The sequence below is a fragment of the Tympanuchus pallidicinctus genome, unplaced genomic scaffold (assembly GCF_026119805.1).
Source record: "Tympanuchus pallidicinctus isolate F22 unplaced genomic scaffold, pur_lepc_1.0 scaffold3, whole genome shotgun sequence".
Classification (NCBI taxonomy): domain Eukaryota; kingdom Metazoa; phylum Chordata; class Aves; order Galliformes; family Phasianidae; genus Tympanuchus; species Tympanuchus pallidicinctus.
This window is the reverse complement of record NW_026294747.1, coordinates 95,306,075-95,330,428: the sequence shown is the minus strand read 5'-3', so window position 1 is coordinate 95,330,428 and position 24,354 is coordinate 95,306,075. Positions and strand designations below refer to the sequence as shown.

Sequence of the window (24,354 nt, the reverse complement as noted above, 5' to 3'; positions counted from 1 at the left end):
AAAAAAAAGGGCACAAAAAAAAGGGCACATACTGATTAAAGCTCCAGCAGCTGCCTGCTGCTCTCATCAAGGAAAAGGAAGCACCGATTCTTTCCTGGTACAAACTGTTTCTGGAATCAAAGTGCTCTGCGGTTCAGTTAATGATCATTCCCTCCTGCCTGCATACAGCCAGTCCTTCACAGGCCGCAGGATGAGGCAATCACTTGTCCGCACCCTCCTCTCCCTCTACTTTCACATCACCACACTAATTCCTTTGTTTCTTGGCAAATTTCACCGTTTCCTTATAGTGTGCACAGTGACCGGGCAGCGTGGTGAGGGCAGGTTCATGGCAGTGTTGCCTCTGCTAAGCCCCACGCAAACAAGGACCAGCACTGCATGGCCCTGGGCCAGAGAGTGACCAACCTGAAAAGGTGGCGTGTCGTTCCCCTCTCCCCCCGCCCCCACTATTTGACGAGTTAAAACTCCCCTCGTGAGCTATGGGCAGTAAGGAGCCCTGAGGCCTGATCCCACAGCTCCCAGCCCTGCTCACGGCAGCCGCCAGGGGAGACACAAAAGCTTCCACCAAAAGCACACAAAGAAAAAAAAGTTGTGGGTTGTTGTTTGGTTGGTTGTTTTTCTTTGCTGTCATTTTTTTCCAGTGTTATTAGTTAGAAGTCTTGGTTTTGGGATGTTGTTTTCTTTAAAATACTGATAAATATATTTCCTAGAAAAGCTTCTTACATCCTAACACAGCAAACACTTCCAACAAGAAAACTAAGTTGGGAAAAAAAAAAAAAACAGACTTTTGCCTTCATATGTCGTTTTCTACCCAGCTCTTACACTCTTGCTTAGAAATCCTCTTTCCCAAAAACTAAGCCATGCCTCTTTTGGAGTTACAAAGCCATATTCTTGAAATGCAGCGAGGGTGCTTACTTTGCTGCCTATTTCAATGAAGTCGCTCAGACAAGGCCATTAGTAAAGGCAGCAAACCCCATCCAGCACCCAGCTGCACTGACAGGGTACAGAGAGGCTGCACCACAGGACAAATGCCCAGCCTCTGTGCCCTGCAGCAGCTGACGGCCATCACTGCTTTGCTCATCCCCACGTGTTAGCCCTCCCTCTTGACTCCATACAAAGAACACAAACACAGCTTAGCTTGCTGACATAATGCCCATATTTAATCTTTTAAAACGAGAACAAAATCAAGAATAAAATCAAGAATAAAAATTTCATTTAAGTCATACAGTACATTAATCTTTCAGCAATGACCCAATCTACAGTACTCAAATGCCTGCCATGAAGTCTATTATCTCAGCGTTTAACAAGTGTATAACCAGTGACACAGGAAAAGAAGAGCTCACGATACACGGCTAATACAAGGAGTGCCGATTTGCTTCTAAGAGTCCAGCTAGGGTTTGCAGTACGCAGGTCACTTTTGGACAGTACTTCAATGAGCTTTTGCATTCAGTCAATCTCTTTGGGGCTTCTCTCTGTTATGAGTTTTTCCATTATGTACAGGAAGATTTATTTCAAATGAAGTTGTACAAGTTCAATTATCTACCTATAGGCATACGTGGCCATTCTAACTAAAAATTTAATAAGCAGTAATTACTCAGTCCTGGTTATACATTCCTAAAGGCTTAATAATACAGTTTTAAGAAAAGAAAACAAAACTAAACAGAACACAGTTGTAGGGTGGCAACCTCTGTGAGAATCCTCCTTCCATCCCCAAACAACCAAGGGTTAGCTTTACTTTCTGCATTTCACATGGGCCTACAAAGTCATTTCAGCTCCTAGATGATACAAGACGTGACTGTGTCCTTTCTAAAGTCTGAATGTTTCAGTGTGTAACTCAGTGAAGCTCTCATACAAGTAATACTGGTAGGGTGCAGACCGTTAACAGAAATCAGGACAATATGCCCCGATAGTGTATTTGGATAGCAATCTACAGGTATTAGGATGCTGTTATCCAGTGGTTCGGGCAGCATGAAGCAGGGCAACACTCCCTGCAGCAGCTGAGGAGAGGAGAGGGCGTGCTCCTCTGATTTAGCCAAGGCTGAAGCTGGCTGCCCTCAGTCCTTCCCACTCAGCACATGTCCCCATCTGCTTCCCACCCTCTGGGAAGAAAGCTTACCGACTTCAAGCGAAAATCCCACGGACGACCAACAGAGTGGAGGGCTGAGCTGCTCCTGATGCTTCCGGGGCGATGGAGGAGGTCTGCAGCTCCTCCAGCCCTGCTGCAGGATCAAGGGTTCCAGTCGCTCACTGATGCTCGAGAGCTGCTCCTGCATGGCCAGCAGGACTCCTGCAGTCAGGGGGCTTCCTGGCTTATGGCCTGAGCTACTGCACACATCTAAACATCACCAGACATTTAGTATGGTTTAGTTTAGCCCCAAGAGGGTTTATCTCTCAAGTAAGCTAATTAAACACTAGCGTAACAGAGCATCTTCTTCCCATGTTAACAAAACAAACAACTACTTAACACAAGTGCTTGGATTTTTTTAATCTCTTTTCTGGCATCAAGTCCTGCTACAAATGGCAAAAACTCATGGACAACTGCTTTCCTCGATGGAAAAAAAACCCAGCAGAATGTCAAGGATCTGCTCTGCAATTTGCTACTGGCATGAACAAAAAGTCCTGTTTGTGGGTTTGTGGTTTTTTGTTTTGTTTTGTTTTTGTGTGGTTTTTGTTGTTGTTGTTTTAAAGAAAAATATCCAGACCATCCAGTGCACCTTCCTTGCACATACACACATACGTACACACAGGAGTGGAGAGCTCCAGAAGCACAGGCATGGGAACAACAAAGCCTGGACTGTGAAGAGACACAGGGAATCTCCCATTCCTATATTCAATTCTTATTTAGGGATGAAGCAGCAAAATGAAACATGGTAAGAAATAAATGGTCACAGAACACACACACACCCCAAATGCAATTATGGATAAGCTTTAGAACTTTTTTTTTTTTTTTCTCCTCAAATGCTATTATTCATCTGATAGTTTCTTGCTGGCTGTGCTGAAGTGTTTTGAAGAGCACCTGGTGCTTCTTTAAACATTAACAGTGTTCAAACCTCAGTGGCCATGGACAACCAACCTCAGTAATGCCATGAATGCCATCTCCACTGAAGGTTCTCTAGAAGCCATTCCAGAAATTGAATCTGACTCTGCCCCTTTGGTGCCACTCTATGTATGTATTTTTTCAAATTAACAAACACAGCTTATTAATGCAAATTTGATGTTTTCTAAAAAGTAGAAATGTTCAGATTATTAGTTCAGCAAAATGCAAAGTGCATCTATTTGGTTCTTTCCATAGATCACCTTCTTTTGTAAGTTTAAATTCCTTCACAGTTTAAAATATTGTGAAGAAATTATATGTATACTTTATGTATAGAACTATTTATATACATACACATATATACACACAACTCTGTACTTTATAGCCATAAACACCCATTACTTAGCTATTTATATTATATACACATGGCATGAACACGCTCAGTGAAGAGTTGGTGCGGGCTGAAATCATTCCATCAGGTTTAATGGAATAACAACAGTGAAACCATGAGTGAATTATCAAGAGACACAGACGTACATATATTAGATAAGGGCAAAACCAATTAAATCAGCTCTTTGATTTTCCTATTAACACAGGATTGTTCCTCCCATTCCACATTCCATATGTACACGTAGCTATTCTGCATTCAGTTTACATGAGAGGGCAGTGGTGGTTCTTTTTCTAAGTGAAAGAACAGTCCATATTTACTCAGGCTCATTGCAACCTCTTCTACAAAAGTGCAGCACAGCTGGGGCTGGATGTTTTGGAGGACTCTGAATGCTGCACCAATGTTAGCTGAAAGCACCTGCTGAAGCATTATTGCATGGTTATGGAACAGCTATCAATTGCTCACAGTCTGTGAACTCTCTCTCCAGCAAGTGGTACAACTGTATAAATACATATTTTAGCACGAAACAGTTTAACACGAGGCAAGTCCAAGTACAAATGAAACCTAAAGGCCTATGGGTGAACTTTGAAGGCCAAGAGTTCTTCAGAGTGCATGTTGTTTAAGGAACGCAAGTCAGGTAACTTCAAAAGAAGTTTTGTGAAAATAGAGGCTTCGTTTGGGTGATTTTTCATGATTAAGGTCCTTAATGCACGGATTAGCGTCTCCTGAAGGGCCTCCACAGAATTGACATTTTCTATTCCAGAGCGATCTAAAGAAGAGAGGGTGGACAAAAGAAAGAAGAAGAAAGGAGACAATAAAACTGAACAGTTGTACTTTGCAATATAAAGCCATTTTAAGAATTAATCCATTAGGAACAGAAAAATTATTTATGCCAGAAGTTTCAAACTCAAATACCAGCAGTCTTTTTAAACATTTAGTATCAGCTTAACAAAGTATTAAGCTCATGCTGAACTGGCATATTCAGTCACCTTTTCTGTTCACTTACCCATGTTTCCAGAAAAGGACAAACTGAAGCACATACTTAAATGTTTTGCTGAATCACAACCTTCAGCACAAAGAAGGGACATGAGGCACTTGGAAGTAGGCATTTCAAGTGCTTCTCAAGGCTGGACACAGAACTCTAAACTTGAGATTCCTGTTTGGATATGGAAATCCCACTCAGGACAAGTCACACTTGTTTTTTGCACAATGGGACTCCAAGGGGCGATGAAGGTATACGCCTTGATGTGACCGAGCACCATCTCTGACAGCGTTCCACAAGCAATTACAGTGAAACATAACGCACCCAAAAATCCTAATTAAAAGAGGAGGAATTTCAATATCAGGAAAAAATATTGTGTTTTTAACATACTGCACTCACCTTACACCTAAAGCATCTCTTTCAAGAAAGCAATATTTTAGTATATGCTACTTTTCCTTAGGTGGAGTCTAAGTAGTAGCTTAAAATGACACATGTTAAGCTAAATACCTCACCTACTAGTCATGCACAGTAGCTGTTTTTTTCCTAAGCTACAGCTAGCTGTTCTTAAACTCCATGTAAATTTAGCAGGGCACATACATACACAAGTGACAGACATAACCAGAAATGTGCTTTGATGCATACACATAGTTAAACACTGGGACACAGAACTGGGATGCAGTATTACAACAGCTTTCTGGAACAGTACCACCGAGTCAGATCACACAGTCAGAGTGGGAATGCCATCCTTATAATGTCAGTGTCGATCTGACTGGACTTCTCAGGTGAAGAGTCTACAAAAGTTCTCCTTGACTATTCAGTGCTGTTCCCTAACCTTATGGGAAGAAGTGCTATACAACCCACATAAGGATCCATCTTAAAGCAGTTAACTTGTCTTTTTTTTTCCCCCCCCCCCCTTACAGAAAGATGGTTTCAGAATCTTTTGTTCAAAGAATTATGAACCCCAATTAATATCAAAACATGATTATAAACAACCATTCTATTCTTACCTAAGAACTGTCCATTAGGTTTGATGGCTGCTCTTCAAGAGAGGATGCATGAGAATACCCAGCCAAAAGAAGCCTCTCTGCCTTTGTTAAGCAAACTACTCCACTTGACCACCTCTGCAATACCTCAGGCTTTGCTCTATGCTGAGCAGGGATGACAACATCTGAACAAAGATCACCAGGCGACTTTTCTCAATAATTCTGTGCAACGACTGCTTCCTCATCTCAGCAGGGAGAAAAAGGCACTCCGGCCTCTCCCAGCTGCCTTAGGTCACTGGCTGTAGTCCCCTCTGCTCAATTAACTCAAGTCTTTCTTCCCCCTCTTCAGTCTACTTTGGCTGTGGTCAGCTGAAGTTCTTCCTCAGTACTATCCAAATAAAAGAATAATAGAGGGTGTGTATTTCCTTTTCATCACCGTCAGTTGAGAGATTATCTGGTCACTAGAGCCACACAAACCACATTCTTTCAGCTTTGCTTCCTCTTTCTTCAGTGCCAGTGATCCATCATGCTATTTTCCCTCCATCTTCAACAATTCAAGCTAACTGAAGCCAGAGGCAAAGTATTCGTTCATCCAGTGCCATGTAGAGATACTTCTGGACAAGCGTTCTCCCTGCTAGCATTGTTTATAGGCTTATGAGTATTTCTTTCCCCCCCCCCCACTGATATTTTTATAAGCAAAAGTCTTTTTCAAAGATACTTTAAGTCGTGCAGTACAATATTTTAGATGGAATCTCTTAAACAACATTCAACAATAGCCCTCCTGTCTGCTTCTGGAAATGATGTGCATCTTGACTACTATCCTCCTTCTCATCTTCTTTCATTCTTAGATGAAGAAACCTCAATAGCTTTACTCTTCTACTTTCTGTTCTTCTTCCAGCTACAGCTCTTTTCACGTTTGATTGCATCTCCATAATCTCTCTAATATTGTTCTTCATCTGTCTTTCTTTCTGTAATTGAGCTCCTCCTCCACATTGTGTCAAATGACTCCATGCTTCTGCTTAAGGGATAGGGTGCAGAGGATCTGTTTTCACATGTTCTCTTTTAATCAGAAGGTGCCCAGTCTTTCAGCCCCTTCTGCTGATATACCATATACTTTTTAATGCTGGCAGATATCTTCCCCAGGAATGCCACAAGGTCCTTCCTTTTCTACGCGCTCTGTCAGGAGGCATTTTTCAGGTATCTGCTCAACTACGAAGCCCGCTCACTTATTTTTCCAAGTCATGACTACAACTATTTTTGTTTTATTGCAAGCTACATTATCATGTCAGAAAAGCATTGCATTCCTTGCATTTTATGAACTGACAGTGACAGTCAAGGTTACCATTAAGCTTGAAACATGCCAGGTTTGGGTCCAAATATTAAAGATCATTAAAGTTGTACTTTATAAAAACTCCATAAATACTGTGAAGAAGTCCAGAGGTGCTGATCAGACTCCAGATCAGGTCCAGAAGAAGCTAAGATAGCATAAATATCCAAAGAGTCAGCAGCTATGAGGAGCTGAAACACCTCATCTTTATGTTTTGTTCCACAGCTTTATCACTGTGCTGGAACCTGCCTAGAACTGTTCCAGCTGTCTCTAAGCTAAGCTCTACTGGGAGTCAGCAAGAACATGAAGCAGGGTTTAAAAGGCCAGAGAAAGGCAGAGAAGTGTGCTTTTTAGTACAGTCTAACAGAGCAAACAGACCCAATCATATTCAAAACAGACAGTCCAGAGTTTATGATATTCTAGAGCCCTGCAGCTGAACAACAGGAAGAACAGCTGTGGCCTAGTTATGACATTGCACAAGGAGGGAGGAGGCCTAGTTCTCCTTGTTTTGAAGCCCGTCTTCAGTTCCTGTCAATTTATTTTTGGAAAAATTGAAAAAAAGTAAAGCAGAGTCTGGAAAAGCAACTGAAATCCCAGTTTCTCTCTGCTACCTGAACATTTTTACTAACAGACTACAGTGCCACACTTCCTTCACACTGCCCTTCCTTCTGGCTTTAAAGCTTACAGATTCCCTATCACCTACTGCTCACCACCACTGCATACAAACTGAATAGACCACGGCTGCATTCCATCCTTTGCTATCAAATGTCAGTATACACAGATCTCGTGTGCCTACGCTCCATGCTTGAGCCTCCAGTGTCCCTCCCTGACAACAGAGAGGCAGGTCGAAAGCACTCATGTTGAAGACCGCTTGCTCAGGAGGTGAACAGGTCCCAGGCATTGGCTTTTTGTGTAAGAAATAGGCACTGCCAGCATTCCTGCCAGCTACCCCTAGAGAGCTCCTTATCCAGCAAGCACGGATTCTGTGTCTTGTACTCCAGGCATCATATGCAGAGCTAATGTGTCTAATGTGAGGCTTTAGATAATAGCGCAGAAGTAGGTGCTTAATCCTTTGAATCTGGACCAAGGTGTTCCATCTATCCAGGGACGGAGAGATGACATGAGGCTGGTGGAGACGTTAGTGGATTGGCAGACCTTTAGCTCTAAGAAGTCACGATGCACATTAATAGGGCTTTATGCTGACATAGGCAGAGATCAAACTGTTGGATTTAGACTTAAGTAAGATATGCAGTAGACTTCAATAACCATACTTGGAAGTAAAAATACCGCTTTATCCCAAGACTTACACTGTCCAAGTCAGGACTAATTTCATTGATGGTGTCCCGTGAAACTTAGATGAGTCAGACAAATAGCTTCTAAATAGTCACTGGGCAGCTATGAAATGTATTTTTGAGTTCTACAGAAAGAAGCAGGAAAGCATAAGCCTTTTGCCACATTTTTCCAGAAGACAGTATTAGACGTAACGTGTGTAGAAAAGTTATTGGCTGCTAGTCTAGTAGTGTGAAACCTAAGTTGGACTTATACTCGAAATAAGATATGCCATTTACAGATATACCATTTGCAAAATCTTTTAGCAGAGAATCATATTCAAAATTTAGCAAAGATGTAAATTAATTTTCTCTTCTTACCAGCAGAAACCAGGACAACCGCTGTAAATAAACTCATCTCCTCATCACTAAGTTGCAGGGCATTTAGTTTCTCACTAAATTCAAACATGGAATTGAGCAGATCACCGGCTCCCATTGAATGCAAGTCATCCACACTGTATTTTTTTCCACTAAGGAAGGTGACAGTACGTTCCCTTGCATCAAACAAAGATGCAAACCGTACCATTAAAACCTGGTGGAAGAAAAAATAAAAAGCAGAGAAATATAAGTGGATCTCTAGAGAAAGAAGAAAAAATTAAGCAATTTAACATAATTCTAACTCTCATTCTTATTGATCTCTGTACAAGCATTCTGTAGAGAAACTCTCAGCAAGCCATCAAGCTGCAGAAAACAGTGCAAGCTCTGCTCCAGTTGTATTATAGAAACAAGCAAAAAAAAAAATTTAGAGAGCAAAGACAGGGAAGGGGCTGTCTTTGGGAAAGGGGAACAGAACATGAAAGGGAGGGAAATCAAAGTTTAAGCATTAGACAGCTTCAGCCACGAAGACAATGCCATTCATAAATATGCCACTAGGACAATTTGCTTAAGCAACTAAACAGCGAAAGGCATACAGAGCATTAGAACTGTTTTCTTGGCCACACTTAATGAGCAAAGTAAAGGTATTGAACCAGATTCTTGCTTGGTGTAAACTGAAGCAGCTCCATTGAACAATGCCGATTTACACCACCTGGTGATCTGGCCCACTAAGCATTCTTTAGGAAAGTACCATGCTGCATCACTGTTTCCACAGGAATGTTAATGAGCTCTGGTAGAAAGGAGCCGCACGTACAGCCTTCAAAGGCTAAGAAAGCAGGGCTTGAAACAGCACCTGGTCTGTAGCTGCAGCTCAAAATACTCCTTGGTAAAAGCACCTGGGCTGGAGCAGTTGACATATGCTGAACTTACCCCTCTGGGCTGAAATTTCTCTTGTGGTTTTCTCAGCCGTATTGTGAAATGTTTCCCTGTGGAATGGCTTGCAAAGTTTCATTTGCACATGTTCGACAACCTCATTTACATTTTCAAGGTTTAAGTTGTGCACAACAGCCTTTTTATTTAAAGAAACCGAACCAACTCATACTGGTTGAAACTTCATATTTGCTGTACCCTTTCGGCATGCCATCTTTTCTCACACTATATAACTGCATTAATTTAAATGACGTTTACTACAAATGAGAACTGGGTTTTCAGCAAACACAAGTGCCTCTGACAAGCTTAAAAAACAGGAAGGTTCAGAAAAAAAGAAGAAATTTGAGAATTCACACATCATTCATGCACATTACATGACCTGCTGCTTAATTTAAACAGCCAAATGACATGCAGCAATCTTGATGGACATGTAAGCACCATATATTATTCACCTTAGTCAGCTAAGCTGTATGTCTTTTATGACATTTACTACAGGGAGCAGAAACCTAGGCTCTACAGAAGTCCTCAAAATACCAGAAAAGGAGACAGACAAAGCTGAACCTCATGGATTAGCAGAAACCCATGTATATTCAGCTTTCCAGTTCAAAATGCTATTGCTCTTGAAGAACAGGGCTTTAGAAACATGAATCACCAACTTCAAATAATGAGCAACTGGTACTAACACTAGTCTTCAAAACTGAAGCCCATGAAGCTGTGTAGATTTATTATAAGGCAAAACCCTCACAAAGAAATTTCAATGATGCAATTTTAACTCGAGGAGGAACAGTTTAGACTACAGTATAGCACATGATTAATTCTTCCTGTTCCATCTCAAGCCAGGCTCCAATTCGTACATACTGAGTACATGCCTGATCAATCCTATCACCTAATCATAGCAATATAAGCACACAAAAACTCCACACAATCAAGCGCTTGCTCACTTCCCTACCACCTGCAGCCAAACTGCCACGTTAGCGAGTCTGTAGATCAACTGAGCTACTAGCCCAATGGAGCCAGGGGGCTCATTACCTCTAGCATTAATTACAATTGGAGCCGGGAAGCACCAGTTCAAGCTCAGCTGAGGTCCTCATTTTAGGCTCACTGAACTCCCACACAAAGCAAGGCAAATGCCACTACGATTCACTAAGCTCCACACTACTCCCAGTTCTAAGACAGAATTTTAGTTACATGTGTGTGGAAAAAAAAAAAAAAAAAATATATATATATATATATATATATATAGCTATGTTGCTTCTGCACCCACATTGTTTCCATGCACCTTCTCATCTTCAAATGATGAAGCATTCCTCGAGTATGAGCTGCTGTTAAGCACAGTGCCAAGACAGCCACACACCAGTGCCCGGGGAAGCCAAAATAGGCTTGGTGGCAGTCGTTTTACTCAGGCTTTTCTATTAACATGCAGATACAAGGGTATCCTAGTTAGTTACCTAGAAGACAGAAATGACCTCGGAGACACCACGCTTTGAAGATGCTTTTGCCTCTACTGAAATGGCCTCATTAATCCTGTTTTTTTTTTTTCATTGCTCTGCAATGTTTTTGATTTTTCTCTCTCGCTAAAGTACCACATAGGCTTTTAGCTCCAGGTACCAGTTCGCTAACAGAAATAATTATTAATGTTTCTTATAAATGACTGAATTAATTCCCCTGGATATAAAAACCTTTTGATGAGCAGTTCTTAAAACTGGCAAAAAGGCATATGAATAATGGTTTAGAAGAGCCTGAGGTGAAGAAGTGCCAAGACAAAACATTTTACTTGCAAAATATTAGAGTCTGGCTTTAAGTTATATGAACAGTTCAAGCCTGATTTTCCACCCTCCTTTGAAGGCACTGGACAGTATCCCACTTGGCAGAGGAAGGAACCAACATTTGTGTTATATTAACAGCACAGCTGAGGCTGAAGTAGTAAAAATACTGCTCCTAGCTACAGAAGAGTTTTAGATTAATATTAAAAAGTTAATGATGAGCACAACAGCAAAAAAAAAAAAAAAAAAAAAAAAACCACAACAAAAAAACCATCACAACTAAATGGAAAAAACACAGAAACCGACACACTTCAAGCACCGAATTTTCCAGTATATCTTGTACCTTCCAACCCAACAATCATCAGTTTTAGAACTAGGCTATGTAAGAGCCCCAACCCATCAAGAGAAAAATGTCTGTGGTTCAGGTAAAACTCAAAATCCAGTATCCCTCTTTGAAAGAATACATCAAGTAAATGAGAGCAAAAGCATCACCAAACTGTCTCATTTAAAAAAGCACATTCAAAAAAGTAACATCAAATACTTGAGACTTCTCTTTTCTGACCCCCTGTGACTAAAGTTCACTTTTACATACTTACAAAATGTGAACTCTGTCACATAGACAATAGAGTCTAGAACAGCAACTAGAACCCTGAGAAACGGTTCCCTTCACGAAGGTCACTAATTTTAAAACAGCACCAAGACCTCTGGCATCATTTCCTGTTTAACACCACTAATTCACATGTGTATAATGACTGCTAGTGGGTGAAATTAAACATGAGGACTTGATAGGATTGAGGCCTACAGTAAGTCAAACTACAGAACCGTGGCAGTTATCAGCTGCAGATAGTTGTCAGTGCCTTGGAGAATGATGGAAACTTCGGTGATCCTCATTTGCCAAAGACTTGTGACCAAGATGGATGCCCTGGCATTGGCATGGAACACAGTGGAAGAACGAAGGACATGCAGACTGATAAAGATATTCCTCTATAGAATTGTTAGGTCAATAGATGGCTTTCTAAACTATCTACATGCAGTCTGCTTCTCTCCAGGGTAAGCAAAGGTAGCTATCAAAGTAACAGCTGCTACACAAAACAAAGAAGCTCCTCATTAACTACTTAACATCCAGGGAAGTGGGAATGATAGAAGGACTGAGCACTTCTGAGCTACCTGGAACAAGGACAGCTCACCATTATCTGACCGGACAGTACCGGACACCATCAGCTTAAGGAAAACTCAGAGTAAGCATCCATTTAAAAAAAAAAAAAAAAAAAAAAAAGTGTTACCTGGTACAACACAGTTCTATTTATTTTTTTCTTAAGGAGGTCAAAATGACAGCCCGTCAAGTCTGCAATACACAGTGGTCTCACCTCAAAGGTCCCAGCCTTCAGAAGGTTAACCTGGTCATGTTGTGAGAGATCTCGGAACCCCGGGATGCGCTTGGCAAACTCCACCACTTCTTTCACTGCAGGAGTAAAACTCAGGGAAAACTCTTCCCAGACTTCGTGGCCAGACATGTTTGGGTCCACATGGGGAGTCTTACTCATTGGGCAGACCTAATGTTTACAAAACACAGAGAGATCGACTCATAAAGATATCATTCCAAATATTGAAAAACTGCTTAAAGAAGCAGATTTATTCTCCAAGAAAGCTTCTCAATGATTCACAGAGATGAAAAAAAAAAAAAAAAAAAAAAAAAAAACAAAAAAAACCAAAACCACACAACAGCATTCTTTAGTCAAATCCCTATGCAACATTTTCCCCTCTCCTTTAAAAGAAAAAAAAAAAAAAAGCAATTAAAAACAACTTCCCAATCCTCCCTAAAGACACAAACTTCGGAAGTTCTTAGCAGAGCATTTCTAAACACAGTTTACAGTGAAAGACTTGAGAGAATCAAAGTTGTGTTATTCTTCCTGATCTCAATCATAGCTGATATCTGGATTTCTCTTACTTGTATTATCAATATAATCTTGCAATTCATCATGATTTCAAAAATCACCTGTACTCTCATAATCACTACTGTGTTCATTCTCATAGATCTGTCTTGTTTTGCAGGCACTTCAAGTGATTCAGTCAAGGTAACCAAGATGTCAACACCAGAGCAAGGAACTGAGCTGTGGTTTTCTGAGTCACAGGCTTACACCTTCATTACCAGAACAACCTTCCTACCCTACATGTTTGCTTTTACTTGTACCACTGAAGAAAGACCAAGGCACTTGTATTCCAGCTTTGCTCAATCACAAGATGACAAAGTACTCTTTTAAATAAACACGCATTAACTTTTTGTAGGAAAGTCAGAACCCATCTAATGAGATAAATGCATCTGTCAAAGCTGACCTCCAGAAAATTCTCCCTATGAAGAGATACTCTGATTTTCATTTCTGCCCCACAAAACTTGCATCTTGCAGCAACATTTAAAGCTTTTAATCCTTACTTCACCTGTCACTGAGGACAAGAATTCCTTTAAGTATTCTTCAAAAAGCATACTAAGTGCTACATGTAACCCTACATCATATCATCAAAGCAAAGATAAAACAATGAAATAGTAATTCCTCAGAGTTCTACTGCTTACAAAGCATCTTGAATCCGTCCAGCAATTCTTTGGTTCTGACATCCTAAGATCCATTACAAGAACATATCCAACAGTGCACTGGGTATATATGATATCAGAGAGGGATAACCAAGATGAAGATAACATTTCTGTACTTCCTCCTACCAAGTATCAGTTACTAACTGGGCATTCAATATACAGAAAGCTCCCACCTTTCACTCTCCCCAAGGGCAATCAAGCAAACTGCAGATTTCTTGGTTCACTTGTGATTCAGAATGTTGTATGTCTGAGGACAACCCTCAAAACCTTTTACCTCTGGGCTGGAAGAGGACTTTTCATAAACTGAAAATCATTCTGAATCAAAATAAACTGTTTTTCCATCTGGAAATACTTCTGACAAAAGATCCAAGCACACAGTCAGAAGCAAAGTGACACTAACCACTGCTGAACTTCATGCAGTTATTGCTACAAATGTAGTGCTCTCTAAGATAGGAATCTCTGGTTCAGCACACTACAGAGAGTCACAAACAAAAAACACCTCTGTTTCTCACACTACAGTTGTTCAACCTTCATGCAAATGGTCCTGAAGGGAAGCTAATGCTTCTTCCTTCCATGTACTGTATCCAAGTTCTCTTGAGAAAAATCTACCTGAGTGTCATTCCTTTAGAGAGGTTTTGCTGCTTATGTGCAGTCATTTAGCTCTTCTGAAAGAAGCTTTTTCAAAAACAACTATATCAGAGCTTTTCTGTTTGTGTGCACACATATGTGCACGTTGGAAATGTCAACGAACAAAGAAACCAAAACAAACACCATGCCCCTAAACGTGTCTCTGTACTGTTTCAGAGTCTAATTACATTCCCTTGCAGCTACTCATTTTGGTCAGATCCCTGCTCTCATTGAATTCTCTGACAAAACTCTCGTTAATGTCAGGGAAGCAGTGGGAGCATGCAGTTCTGTTTGACTTGGTTTTGTTTCCTCATTGCAGACTATGCTAAAACCTCCCTGCAGCTGCTATACACAGGTCAAACTGACTGGTTCAGTCGATGCAGGCACAGCCACTCCCTGCCTGCCCACGCTGACAGGTTTAACCTCTGCTTCTCAGGAGTGCCAAGAATGCTGTCACAACGACTCCAGATACTTTCCCTGCAAGGAAGAAAGGTTGGGAATTATTATTATTTGCCATGCTGCAGTGCCTGGAGTCTGCAATTAGAGGTCAGAGCCTGATGGAGATGGCATGGTCCATATAAGCATGTAGTCAAAGAAACACTAAAATCTTGCCTGAAAACAACCAACCTTTATAACATGGAGGTTTTTCCAGAGACCTGCAAGCACCCGTGAACAATCTTTACAAACCAGGAAGGAAAAAAACTGGGAGTTCAACCACTTCAGAAAGGCTAGGGGTTTGCACTTCTCACTAGCAATGCAGGATGAGCGTAAGGATGTTTCCTCTTCCCAGGCAGTTCTAATGACAAAGACAATCTATCCTGAAGACTTAAAGAACCAGCTGCCTGAATGGCAGAGAAACAGCATGTGCAAGATAAAGAGGAGGGGCCTTTGCTAAGGAAATGGGAAAAAATGCAAGAAAATTGGAATGATTTTTCTTAAGAACTGAGATAGAAAATGGTCTAGCAAAGCTGCCTAGCTACCCAGAAGGATACCCAGATATTCAGAGCCTCACTTGTGCAAGTACTATGAAGATCCCGAACTTTCAAGTGGCTTAGCAGTGTATCTTCCTTCTGCCTCTGTTCAGATTTGAAGATGTTCTAAAGGATGCTTAGCCTGTGGGTGCCCACTGAACCCCTATGTTACATGGCCTGTAACAGAATAAGCCCATTCCTATAATGAATAAATAACAAACAGCCTATCCAAGAAGAGATTTTAGATCACATCAGCAAGGTGTTCAGCTTAACTAACTTCAAATCCTAGCCCTAATGTTTCACTCCAGAAATTTGTTTGCAATATCTTTACAGAAAATACAGCATATCTGACTGTGCAGATTATTTTAAAATGAAGTCTTCAAAAGGTTTCACAGAAGGGAACTTACAAACTCATAACAACCATTTTCATTTTTTAAATCAAGGCAGCGAGAAAAAAAATTTTCTTCAACCAGTACCCTTTGATACACTCCTACTTTCAGCTGGCTAGAAAGTGAGCCAAGAAACTCCATCACTTGTATGATTTCAAATCCTGCACACAACTGGAGCCATTACTCTCCTTCATCACACATGCTATTAAACTTATACTATTATGTCAAGTTCCAGCAGTGATGCCAATTAACTGCATGCAGCTCCACAGTCTAAAAGTCAGTGACTCAATCTATTCTGAATATTAGTTTGAGGTTTGAAAAAACAAGCAAACAAACAAACACCACTAAGCCTTTCACCACATGAAATATGATGCCAATATACCAGATGCATTCTTCCTCCAGTGCCGCAAGAATAAGTGGTGTTTCTGTTTGGAGAAAAGACATCTTCTGGGATTCTATCGCACAGTCGCTGAGCGTAACCATTGGTGAAGTTCATGCAGTGGCCATTTGTGAAACATATAGCATGCCCACTTGGATAATGCATTGTGCTTCTCCCTTTGTACTGTCCGGCCAGGTGCTGCTCGCTTTCAGGGTACTGAGGGCCACTGAGCCCACTAACACAGTGCTCACCGCTCAACATGTATTGTTCAGTGTTTTTTGACACCCTCTCCCCACTCTGGGACTGCATCATCTCTGCTGGGTTTTGAGACTGTTCTTGGTTGTACATGAAAGTATCTTTGTGGGCCCTAGTGACCATACCAATCACCTCTTCCTTAGCCATGTCAGAGCCAGGAGGAGGAGAAGGGCTTTTGAGGGTTTCCCGCTCTTGTTTGGGTTTAGAGGAAAGGTCTTCTTGAGGCGCTTGATCTTGATGCTCAGCTAACGCTTCATTGGGTAAGTGACTGCTGAACTGACTGTTCATCATGGTTTTCATGGCACTCTGCATTTCAATCAGCATTCTCTGCTTTTCACGTTTAGGAATGCGGCCAAATCGAACAGCTACCAAGGAGGAGAAACAAGAAGTTAAAGTCAATCCTGAAAGTGTCAGAACAGGCACAGTCATCAAACCAAAATGGAAAATAAAGCACGCACATACACAAAACACACATGCCAACCAATAACCTTGCTCTGAGGGCTTTTACTGATCTCACTAATACTACAAAAGGAGTATTACCACTGAAGTCAAAGAGCTCCGGGGCATAGCATATGCATGAGATATGAATTATATGCTGCTGTTTACATTCAACAAGAAAGCAGTTATGAAGCACAATCTGTCAAGCCTTTTCTCCCTTTGCTACAAACCTAAGGACTACACACAGAGTTGTGTCAGTTAATTAAATGGCAGGCTTTAGGACTGGATCGATTAAATGAGTACAATTTTGTGTGCTGACAATCAGCTCAATTAAAGCACAGTTCATACAGTATTTTAATATAGGTTCTACAAGACAACTCCTTATAGTCTAGTTATCCATCTTGCAAAAACAGTGAAAAGAATCAATGCTGAATTAAGCTTACCTGTGCAAACTTTCCTGATAACTTTGCCTTGACAAGGACATTCTCTGCTGGCAAGGGGATGGGCATCACTGTGGCTGCAGCACCTTTGACCCTGTCCTGGGGAAGCTACAACTGCCTTTACCATCCTATCCAACCACAGCCTTACAAGGGCTTATAACCAGTTTTGACTGACACAATTATATTAATGCAGTAGTCCATTGTTAATGTAACTAAACTCCTTTCATTAAAGCAGGAGCAACCTTGTGTGCAAACAGGCACCTAGGGGATGAAGTAACTCCTATGCACAACAAGAACTCAGAACAATTATTTAAAATAAGTTTTAAACACTCTTATTAACAGTCTGAGATTCCTAGTTTTTGTGAAATAAAAATCCAGACTAAACCAAAAAGTGACACAGAAGGCAGACTTCTGTTTTATATCAGTAAGTTGTAGCTGACTGATAAACTACACTTACCAAAAAATAGGTCAGGAGGAGTAGACAGTCAGCAAGGTGACCAGACACAGCTCAGCGTTATCCCTTCCTCCCCACCCCCTCAAGAAAAATAAAAAGAACAACACAGATATATGCTTGATCTATGCACCCAAAACTAACTCCTTCAACTCCACAATGGTTACCCTAGGGCTACCCCACCTACCTGAACTCCAATGGGTCTGATCCAACTCACACTAAAAAGCCGTCCCATTTAGTTAAAAAAAACATCCTGCCCAGGCAGAATTCCCTGTTGAAAAAATAATGCCAGCAAAGAATCTTGCCAGGATTCAGGAAGGACACAGGGTAAAATATTACCTCAGTAAAACAAGATCAAGACTCCTGTTGTATCTGCATCCCTAACAGACCACTGCAGCACACCTTGCTCTGCCAACCCCCAGGGAAGGGAGGATGGTTCTTTGGCTGGTATTACATTACCAGGTCAGGAAACTTACAGGGCAAGGTGGCAAGCTGATCTAAGAGCACTTTGATAGGGAATCTGTCCCTGATAGTATGATCAGCTGCATTTTTGTCATTAAGGCTCTTAGCAATGAGTTTTGTGGTGGGCAGCATATTCACTCGCAGAGGATTGATGCACAGTTCAGGAACATACCATCTCTTGACATTCCAACAGACAGACACTTTTTGAAACGACACTGCTGGCATCTGTTTCTATTCATTCTCATTATAGAGCAGTTGTTATTCTTCAAGCACTTCTTATACTGGATGTTTTGCTGAATGCTTCTTCTGAAAAAACCCTGTAAACAAGCAACAAAACCATCACAATTTCTTATTACAGAGTATGTCAAATCCTCCTGCCAAGGTACACCCCTCTGTAAGCACAGAGAACTTCACCTCACCTCATCAGCTGCTTCAGGCCAGCAGCCCTAAGTGAATTTAAAAGAACTCTGTTATTCCCAATGACTTACTTCCCTTCAGTATGTGATCTGCATGTAAAGTAAACTAGTTACTTTACTTACCTCCAGGAGATGCTAAGTTGCTCCCTGCATAGTCAGCATCTAAAAGCTAAATACTTTACTTTCATCATTGTACTGCCAGTTTATGAGATATGCCCTCAAACTCCTATGACATCAAACACAAAGATGAAAGCCAAAAATCAGTTGTTTTTTTATTTCAGTTCTGTTTCCAGACTATGGGGACTATCTTACTGCAACATACAGCTTTCAAAGGCAGTTCTTCTACAGCTTCTACCCCAAAACTGATAAAGTCCATCATGGAACACAACATCTGCAGCTTTAGAGTATCAGAAAATACACCTTTATTGATGCATGAGCATACAAGCACCCAATTTTGGTTTTTACTCCCATGGTAAAAGAACTGACTTTCCAAAGCTGTTTTGTTCTGTGTCATCCCAGGTTACAGCTGACATACCCGCTATGTCCTAATGCAGTTAATGGTCATGTCTTGTATGACACGGTCCTTCCCACCTATCTCCAGTTCTTCTTTGCCACACACTCCAGGTCAGGCAAGACTGAATAAATGGTGAGAACACAAAGTACTGCAGAGCTTGGAAAATGCTGTGAATTGCTGAGAGGCTCGCCCTTTCCTACAACACATCCACTGCCTGAAACTTCTCAGATTTAACAGAGAAGCATTGCAATATTTATGTTTTTCAGCACTATCACTGCTTTTCCCTTGAGGGCATTGTACCTGCAGGAAGATGAGAAAAATATACCTCACCTTGCAGCCCTCACAGGCATGAACACCATAATGAAATCCTGAAGCAACATCTCCACAGACCTTGCAAAGAAGAACCATTCCATTGAATTCTAGAATCAGAACAGAAAAATTCGAGGATACAGAAAGTCAGTGACAACTGCTTTGGAACTGGAACACAGTTCCAGCTTTTTAAAACCTGTACTAACAGTAAGATGTGTCCAGGTCAGTTGAAGATACAAAAACAAAACAAAACAAAAAAAAACACAGAACACAACCAACAGAAAGCAAGAAAGTATGAAAACCTTGAACAGTTCAGAAGGTACCAGTGCACCGGAACAGGGGAAGAAAAAAAGCAAACAGCCATGAAGCACTCAACAGAACAGGAAGAATGCATGTATTCACTGGACTTTGAATCACTGTAGCACTGTACTCATTTGTAGAAAAAGAGTCTGCTTACACTTAGCATTTTAAAAGGACCATTTAGGTAACTAGGCCATCGAAGCTTTGGCTCAATTTGTCTTTCCATCAGGACAAGAAAGCACATATAATGGCTGCAGTTTCCTCAACTGAGAGCAGACATATTCTCTCACACACTCTGATTTGAAAATACCTTCATAGCTCTGTAAATATATTTATGGGTTGGCTTTCCAAGTTTCTGCCTCATTTTAGTTCAGTTTATCAATAAAGAATTTTTGCAGATCCTCAGCAATGGCCAAACACTGTCTTTACCAAAGCAAATGGGAGTTTCACCAATGACTTCAATAACCACAAAGTTACTTTAATGCTGAGTAACAGACACAGTTGAAATTTCTCCAACAGAACTGTGTTCTATCAAAAAAGCAAATTTTTTTGACACTCGAGTTTCACTTGTGAAGAGAATTTTTTTTTTTTTTTTTCCCCATAAGGTCTTGAAAAAGAACCAAACCACAGGTTTTCCATATTTTATATAACTAATACAGCAGGCTGCACCTTCAGGAACTCTGCTGATACCAACAACCTAGTTGCTAGTACACTTAAGAGCGAGTAAAGGTTCTAACTAAGAACTTATTGTAGTAACACTGAGAAGAAAGGAAAAAAAAAATTGACACATTTTTAAGGTAGAACTGTATACTAATTACAGTTTCCTATCAATTCAAAGCAATAAAACAACTCAGCCTGTTAAAAATCCAGCTTTCAAAAGTCCAGTCTGAACTCCAACTGAGCGCCTGTGGGAATACCGATTAAATACTGAGTCCTGTCCTTCCAAAACCTATCAGATGTATTTCCATGTTGTGGTCTTCTCTGATCAACAGAGAAAATATAAAGCAAACAGTGGTAGCTAAACTGCTAAACACATTTTGCAAGGCTAACCCTTTAGTTCAAGCTTATGAGCAAATATTGGTAATTCATTCATTTTATTCCTCAAAGAAATAAATCTCTTTGAGGCGGGGGAGGGGAGAAGGGGTGGAAAGTTAGTGGACAAAGGTGGGAGTATAAAAATAAAAACAAATTAAAAAGGAAGCCAGATTTACAAGACAGCTCCATAAATACTCTTTCAGGCAGCCTCTAATCATTACTATCACTCCGTTATTTAGAAGACCGTAATGTTTTACACAAGATTACTTCATCACATCTTCTTAAGTGTGGGTTTGATTTTTATTAAGATCAATTCTCATTAGCGAAAATTGGCAATAGAGCAGGACTGTATTTATGGGCTGTTTGATCCAGCAGCAGGGAGACCCTCTCACCTACTAGCACTTGTATGGTAGAACCATACCATACATATGACATACAAAAATTAAAAAAAAAATAAAATAGACAATGCTTAGCTACATGCTGTCAGAGGAAGCCACAGAGAGGACCTGCTTGTAATGCGTAGAATGTATAGTTCCACAGTTTAGGTAGGGATGTAACGGGGGGAAAAACACTAGTTTCACAAACAGGCACCAAACATACTTGTGACTCCGTTATGGCCTTTTGTCAAGCCAGCAACACCCGACTGGCTCGGTTTAACAGTCTCCTCTAGCCGGTCACTCTTTGGTGCCCCATCAGAGCCCTCGCTGCTCCGACCATTGCAGCTGCTTTCCGAGGAGGAGCTGTTCGGAGAAGATGGTACAGGCGAAGAGGATGACTGGAAACCGCTGTCTGAGCTCTCGCTGTGACATGAGGCTGGGCTAGATGCTGAGCTCGAAGAGCTGATGTAAGCTATCACACCCCCTAAGGCAAGAAAAAAAGGCAGCATGTAGTGACATAACAAGCAGACATGCACCACGGCCATGTGAGCCACGCCATGACCCAGCACCGCCAGACCCAGCTGTCACGTGTTCCTGGACGCACTCCTTTCCAGAGCTCCCTCGTGCTCCTTCCTCCCCATCCATGCGCAGCGACTGACCTCCAGATCTGACCCATCCGCCTCCCTGCTGCAGCAGCCACCCTCGGTTTGAGATTAGATAAAGAGACGGGCGGAGCAGCGAGCTGCGTGCGGGCAGAACAGGCAATGGGGACAGGGCACGAGGCCCAGGGAGGGGGGTTCCCAGGGTGCCCTATGAGCAGACCTTGTCTGGAGCGCACGTGGAGGCTGGGGAAAAGGCACGATCTTACAGCTGCGGATCAGAAAGCAAACAGGCTAGGTTAGGGACAGAAATAGGGCAGAGCACGCAGGCTGGAAGCCGGAGGCACAGAAAGGAAGGGCTGGGAGGTGCTCACGATGCAGAAGGGAAAAAGCAGGCAAAGGAAAGAAACAGCACTGCAGCCTGGTTAGCCTATTTAATGTCATGTGTCCTACTGCAAGCTCTTGCAGCACCTCTAGCAGCAAAGAAACTCCAGCTGCTTGCTCTGTGGAGGGCACTGGAGGACAGAGACGCTTGCAGACTGACACTTGAGGATGAAACAGCTTTTTGTCCTCAGGCAGACATGGAAGCAGTTTTGCTCCTTTTCTTGCTTGTTAATAAGATAAATTGTTTTCACTTCACCTGAGTTTGCCACTAAGACTCACTATTTCAAAAGTCAGTACAAAAGCATTTGATATTTCACACGCAGAAGTTCAGCAGCAAAAGCCATGCGATTGTTTAAACAAATGACAGCCAGCAAGGTCAGGCTGGACCAGGCTCTGAGCAACCAATCTAGCTGTAGACATCCCAGTACACTGCAAGGCAGTTGGAGTAGATGACTTCTAAAGGTCCCTTCCAACTCAAACAATTCCATGATTCTATCCCCTTGGTTCCATATAAGCATTGCTCTAGGTGTCTCTGCAGAGAAAACTCTTTGCACTGGAGCAAGGAGTGCCACGCACCAGGAAGAATGAAGGACTGCAACAATGGCCATGCACTGACTTTATTTGAAAGAAAGAGACATCTGCGGCAGCGAAGCCCCTGACCAAGCAAGAGAGGTGGTGCAGGGGTCTGTGCATCACCCCTTCCACCAGCCTCCCCCCTCACAGCCCAAAGCTGCTGCACTGTCATACAATCCTGGGACCCCAGGAAGAGCTGCTGCTCTTAGCGAGAAATGTTGAGTTATAGTTGATAAAAACAATGAAGTGTTACAACAGCCCTCTTAGCATTCCAACGCCAGTGCTACCAGCCCACTCCCTCTCTAACATTCACTTTCCCTACTAAAGGCCTCACACCCCATGTGCCACTTGGTGAGCAGGGGTCAACCCAGACAGCCACCAGACACCTCCCTGCTGTTCCTAAAAATCCTCAGCACCGCAGCCATCCACAGGCAGGTGTGCTGGAAGCACCCCAAGCAGGGCAGCCGGCAGCCAGGCTCATGCTCACGGTGCCGAGGGGCAGGAGGTGCCAGGGGCACAAGGGGGCAGACAGGCAGACCCAGGCGCCAGCCTTATCTCCTGCAGGAAGCAAAGCCTCTCTGCAATGAGCCCAGTGCCACCAAACCCTGGGTCACAGAAAGAGACGCACTTCCCCTGAGAGATGTCACAGGAGGGCACAGAAGGAGCACACCGATGACGGGGGGGTTTCTCCTTATCTCCTCTTTTTCAGAAGCCGGAGGTGCTCCAGGGAGCCCTACTGCACGACCGGGGTTTCCCACTTCCTCCAAGGACAGCTGGAACCCCGACATCCGTGCTATTCCAGGAGCTGCACCTCGCAGCCTCTGGGCCGGCCACCCCCGCAGGCGCACACGCGGCCAGCCTCCAAGAGAGGACCCGCTAACCCACGGCTCGTCGGGGCGCGCTCGGCCTGAAGGCAAAGCGGGTCCCGCCGCACCGTGCCGGCGCTGAGCAGAGGCCCCAGCCGGGATCCCACACGCGGCAGGCAGGACCCCGAGTGTGGCGCTACGGGGCGCGCACGGAATTCCAACGCCTGCCACGAGCGGCGGCGGCCCCGCGGCGCCCGCGCTTCACTCCGGACGCGGATCCGCGGCCCCAGCCCGGCTCGCGCCCCGCCACGCGCGGCCCCGTTAGAGCCGGGCACGGCCACGGGACGGCGGCCCCGCGCGGCGCGGCCGTTACGCAACGCCTCCCCCGCGCGCCGGCACCGGGCCGGGCCACGTGAGGGGCGCGCGGGCCGCCCCGCCGCGCACACGGCCGCGCGCGTGCGGCGCCCCCCCGTCGCTCCGCTCTCCTCTCTCGTCCTCACCCCGGGTCGGGGCGGGGCCGGGGGCGCCGCAGCCCCACGTGTCCCCCCGCGCCCCGCCGCCGCCCCGAATGTAGGTCACCCAAACAGCGGCCTCCCTCCCTCCCGCCCGCCTCACGTGTCCGCGCCGCCCGCCGCCCCGCGCCGCCGCCCGCCGCTATTATGCAATGCGCGCGTCACCGCCTCGCACGGCCAATGGGCGCGCACGCCGCGCGGAACGTAAACACAGCGCGCACATGGCCCGGCCGGCGGGGCCATGTGAGGCGGCGCGCGGCCGCCCGCCCGCCCGCGGGGCCAGGGTCGGGGCCGCGCCCGGGACCGCCGCGCTCCCCGCGCCCCCCGCCGGCCCGGCGGCGCCCCGCTTACCCGCGCTGACTTCCATGGCGGCGTTCCGCAGCAACGCGGCGCCGCGCTCGGCCGCGCCGCCGTGCTCCGCGCCGCCCTCCGCCGAGCTACATGCGCTCCCGGCGCCCGCTGCGCGCTGCGGCTCGCGGCTCC

General features: G+C 43.6%; 1 protein-coding gene across 2 annotated transcripts; it reads right to left on the bottom strand.

The window, feature by feature from the left end:
* Positions 1–1,130: 1,130 nt before the first annotated feature.
* Positions 1,131–24,354, bottom strand: NR1D2 (nuclear receptor subfamily 1 group D member 2). Of its 2 annotated transcripts, none has more exons than XM_052692234.1 (8): positions 24,223–24,354; positions 21,221–21,481; positions 19,307–19,395; positions 18,219–18,363; positions 16,004–16,620; positions 12,415–12,600; positions 8,361–8,571; positions 1,131–4,188 (listed from the first exon to the last, which is right to left on the bottom strand). In XM_052692234.1, the coding sequence occupies exons 1-8, from the start codon at positions 24,236–24,238 to the stop codon at positions 3,992–3,994; spliced, it is 1,722 nt and encodes a 573-aa protein (XP_052548194.1). In that variant the 5' UTR covers positions 24,239–24,354; the 3' UTR covers positions 1,131–3,991. The 2 variants fall into 2 exon arrangements, with proteins under 2 accessions (XP_052548194.1, XP_052548193.1); XM_052692233.1 differs by lacking the exon at positions 24,223–24,354 and adding an exon at positions 23,224–23,413.